The sequence below is a fragment of the Emydura macquarii genome, unplaced genomic scaffold (assembly GCF_026122565.2).
Source record: "Emydura macquarii macquarii isolate MOO-44397 ecotype Brisbane River unplaced genomic scaffold, CSIRO-AGI_Emac_v2 contig_1617, whole genome shotgun sequence".
NCBI lineage: Eukaryota > Metazoa > Chordata > Testudines > Chelidae > Emydura > Emydura macquarii.
In genome coordinates, this window is record NW_027131754.1 from 8,176 (window position 1) to 12,397 (window position 4,222).

General features: G+C 46.8%; 1 protein-coding gene across 1 annotated transcript; it reads left to right on the forward strand.

Annotated features, from left to right (window-relative positions):
- Window positions 1–509: 509 nt before the first annotated feature.
- LOC137157877 (olfactory receptor 5V1-like) lies at window positions 510–1,442 on the forward strand. Its single transcript, XM_067555307.1, has one exon. The coding sequence runs from the start codon at window positions 510–512 to the stop codon at window positions 1,440–1,442; it is 933 nt and encodes a 310-aa protein (XP_067411408.1).
- Window positions 1,443–4,222: the final 2,780 nt, after the last annotated feature.

Sequence of the window (4,222 nt, forward strand, 5' to 3'; positions counted from 1 at the left end):
ATTGATCACTACTCGTTGAGCCCTATGCTCTAGCCAGTTCTCTATCCATTTTATAGTCCATTCATCCAACCCATACTTCTTTAACTTGCTGACAAGAATACTGTGAGAGACAGTATCAAAAGCTTTGCTAAAGTCAAGGTATATCACATCCACCGCCTTCCCTACATCCACAGAGCCAGTCACCTCATCATAGAAAGCAATCAGGTTGGTCAGGCATGACTTTCCCTTGGTGAATCCGTGTTGACTGTTCCTGATCACCTTCCTCTCCTCCAAGTGCCTTAAAATGGATTCAACAATGGGTCAACAAATCATTTAATACACTGGCTTCTGATTTTAGTTCTGCAGGGAAATAGATGATGCAGTGAACTAATGCCTTCTGATTGCATTTACTGGGCAACATCTGGACAGAAGTGACACCCCTGAAATTTCCAGGAAGGAGCTTCCACTTGCAGAAATCAAGCACCCACACGAACTGATTGGGTCAGCCTTGTGGGATCACAATTATCAGGATGGCAGACGCAAGGAACCAAACCCGCATTCCTGAGTTTGTTCTGCTGGGTTTCTCCAATCATCCTCAGGTGCAGCTGATATTATTTGTTGCCTTTGCATCTGCCTATGCCGTAGCCCTGATGGGGAACATCTCCATCATCACGGTCATCTGTTCCCAGCCTGGACTCCACACCCCCATGTACTTCTTCCTGGTCAACCTCTCCTTGCTGGACATCGGCTGCGTGACCTCAACTGTGCCGCAAATGCTGAAGAACCTCCTGGCCCAGAAGAAGGCCATCTCCTTCCAAGGCTGCCTGGCACAAATGTATTTCTTCAGTGCTTTCCTGTTGACGGAGCTGCTGGTGCTGACTGCCATGGCTTTTGACCGCTACATGGCCATTTGCCACCCTTTGCACTATTCCCTTATTATGAGCCAGAGAACCTGCTGCCGCCTGGCGGTAGGAATATGGGTGTCAGGCTTCCTGGTCTCTCTGCCGCATACTCTCTCCTTGCTCCGATTGTCCTTCTGTGGGCCCAACATTATCAACCACTTCTTCTGCGAGCTACCCCCACTGCTTCAGCTGTCCTGCATGGATACAAGCTACAACCAGACTTTGGCCCTGGTGACGGACGTGTTCCTGGGCATAGGCTGCTTCCTCTTCACACTCCTCTCCTACATCTACATCATTTCCTCCATCCTGAAAATCCACTCCGCCCAAGGGAAACGCAAGGTCTTCTCCACTTGCTCCTCCCACGTGATGGTGGTGACACTTTTTTTTAGCACCGTGATCTATACCTACATCCAGCCCCCCTCCGTTTACCAGAACAGGGACAAAGCCATGGCTATTCTGTACTCTGTAGTCACGCCCCTCGTCAACCCTCTCATCTACAGCCTGCGCAACAAAGAGGTGAAGGAAGCCTTTAAGAAGCTCATTGGTGGAAACAGAGGCTGAGATTTTTCACAGCACCAAGAGCGGCATTTCCAAAAGATGGGAAACCTGGCCCTGCCCCTTTAGGAAATGTAAGAGAGTGTGGGGAAAGCTTGGCTCATTGGTGAGACTGATGGTTTGGTTCACTATAGAGGAGGGTTCAGTTCCTGAAGCCCCCCCAGATTTGATGTGTGACCTAGTGGGATTTTCAGAAGTGCTTTGATGTCAATGTCAAGGGACCAGATTTTAAAAGATGCACCTAGGGCCAGATTTTTAATGGCACTTAATCACCCTTGTTAAAAACTATGGTGTCCATCACCTGATATATGTGAATATCTACAGCAACAGTTTGAAAGATCTAACAGATCTCTTCCAATGCCTGATAACCTCTCTTGTGTGCAGACCTTTCTGATAATATTCAGTCCATGCATATAACCACCACAAGTGCTTCCTTCCAAGAGCCACTTTCATAGACATAAATAACCAAATGCAAAAATATGCATGTGACATGGCGCATCCTGGCGTCTGGATCAGGGGATTAGCTTTCAACCGGGCTGGCGTTCCTTCCCGGTTGGTGCTCGCACCTTGGCGTCTCTCTCTCTCTGGAAGTTCTGGCCGGGTCACTGTTTAGTCCTCCCCTTTCCAGAAGGTACAAGTCCCACTGGACAAGCTGTCATGGTGAAACATCAGGTGCTTTTCTGGTCCAAGTCCAAGGTCAGAACCACTTTCCCAGTGGCATGTAGGGGAACCCAGTCCCACCCACCACTCTGAGTTGCAGCCCAGGGACCCTATGCCTAGCAACCATGGTCTACTCAATCTCCTACTCAATTAATAGCTACTGACCTACTCTACTGTTGCTGTTTCCCTTCATATTTCACTTTGCTATTGGCCCACCTCTGTTCCCAGTTACTACCCCCTCTTGGCTTCTTGTTGTCCAGAGCAGGATTCCCGGGCTCACTCTGCTCCTAGAATGCCTACTCATCCCTGGCCAGCTCCCTTTCTCTCTGGGGCGTGACTGCAGAACTCCTCCTGCCACCCTGTCCTGCCCTCAACTTCCTGCTTTTATAAAAGCACAGCCACCCCTGCCTACCAGGCCTTGTTTTCAGCTAGACATTATCTGACGCTGGCTCTCCTCCATGGACAGCCAATTAGCTCAACTGGCCCTTTTTAACCTTCTCCGACCTGATGTGGGGCGGACATCCCATCATAACGCAGTGTCACAAAAAGAAATCATGATTAATATCAATAACTGGTTCAAACTGCATTGTCCTGAGAAACCAATGAGCATAAATAGGCTCTTCCTCAAATAAAATATCTTGTCTGTCTGCCTCTGTTTTATCACTTGTGAGCCCTTTGGGGGCAAGGGCGGTCTTCATTTCTCTGATTTCTCACCAGTGAATTCCGTAAGACTGTGCCATTGAGCTATGTAAAATTAAACTCCATGTCTGTGATTCGGGGACGAGGAAGCATGTTGCGAGGGCTAAGGAAATAGGAAAATACAATCAGTATGTAAATCATAATGGTACTAACCTAATGATATTAATGACTTTCTACAATATTATATAATAAATATTAATTTTATTTAAAAGTATTTAATAGTATTTAATATTTAATAGTAATACTATTAATAATAATTACCTGGTTGCCAGTATTTTTCTGTAGCTAATATTATTTATCTTTCTTTCCCTTTCCCTTTATAAAATTGTTTAATAATTGATTGGGACAGATAGGGCAATTTCCTCCATATCCTCGAGAAACCTTACTGAATTAAGTTTAAGTATCTCTGGAGTCCACTGTATTAAATCCAAAGGTGATGTATTATCGTGGGTGATCTAAGGACTATATTGAGTGATGTGGGCAGCAAGCATGGTCTTTTGGGACAATATGGGTGAAGTGCATTTCCTGGGAAATATGTTGTGGGAGATGAATGCAAATTCCTCTCCCCCAGCCAGTTATGCCAAAACCCTGGTTTCTGGAGCTACGACCTGAGGAAAGGACCATTGTCTAGTTATTACATGTTCCATGAAGCTAAAGATCAAAGTCCCACGGCTACCACCATGTGTATCATAGCGCAGGATAACTGCACTTTTCTTTCCCCGCTGAGGTCCTGTAAGGACTCTCAGCTCCTCAGCTGCCCCTCCAAGAGGCAGAGGCCTGCATCTCTCTCCCTCCTGACCGCTGTTTCTCCAGAATATATACATGCATTCAAGGATTCTGAGGTGCTCAGGTATTTCAGTAATGGAGTCTGATTGCTATGTTTGGAGTCTGGAAAGCCTTTTCCTCCAGGTCAGATTGGCAGAGACCCTGGGAGTTTTTTGATTTCCTCTGCAGTGTGGGGAATGGGTCACTTGCTGGTCTGAACTACAGTAAATGGTGGATTCTCTGAAACTTTAAGTCTTTAAACTGTGGTGTGAGGATTTCAGTAACACAGCCAGAGGTTAGGGGTCTATTACGGGAGTGGAGGGGTGAGCTTCTGTGGCCTGTAATGTGCAGGAGGTCAGACAAGATGATCATGATGATCCCTTCTGTCCTTCATGTCGATGAGTCTACGAGTCTAACCACACACCCTCTTTGACAGCAGACTCAGAGACGCCCATGGTAGCATTAAATGTCTGACAGCAGCCTCCACCCAGAATCCTCACCACTCCTGAGAGTCTTGTGTCTTCTGTTTCTCACCATAGAATGGCTCCCTGGCTTAGCGAGCAAGTCTCTTTTAAAAGCAGGCTCATGCCCCCTGGTCAGGTACTCTGCTGGAGTAACACGGCAGCTCTCTCCATTGTATGCTCAGGACAGGAAGGTTTCCA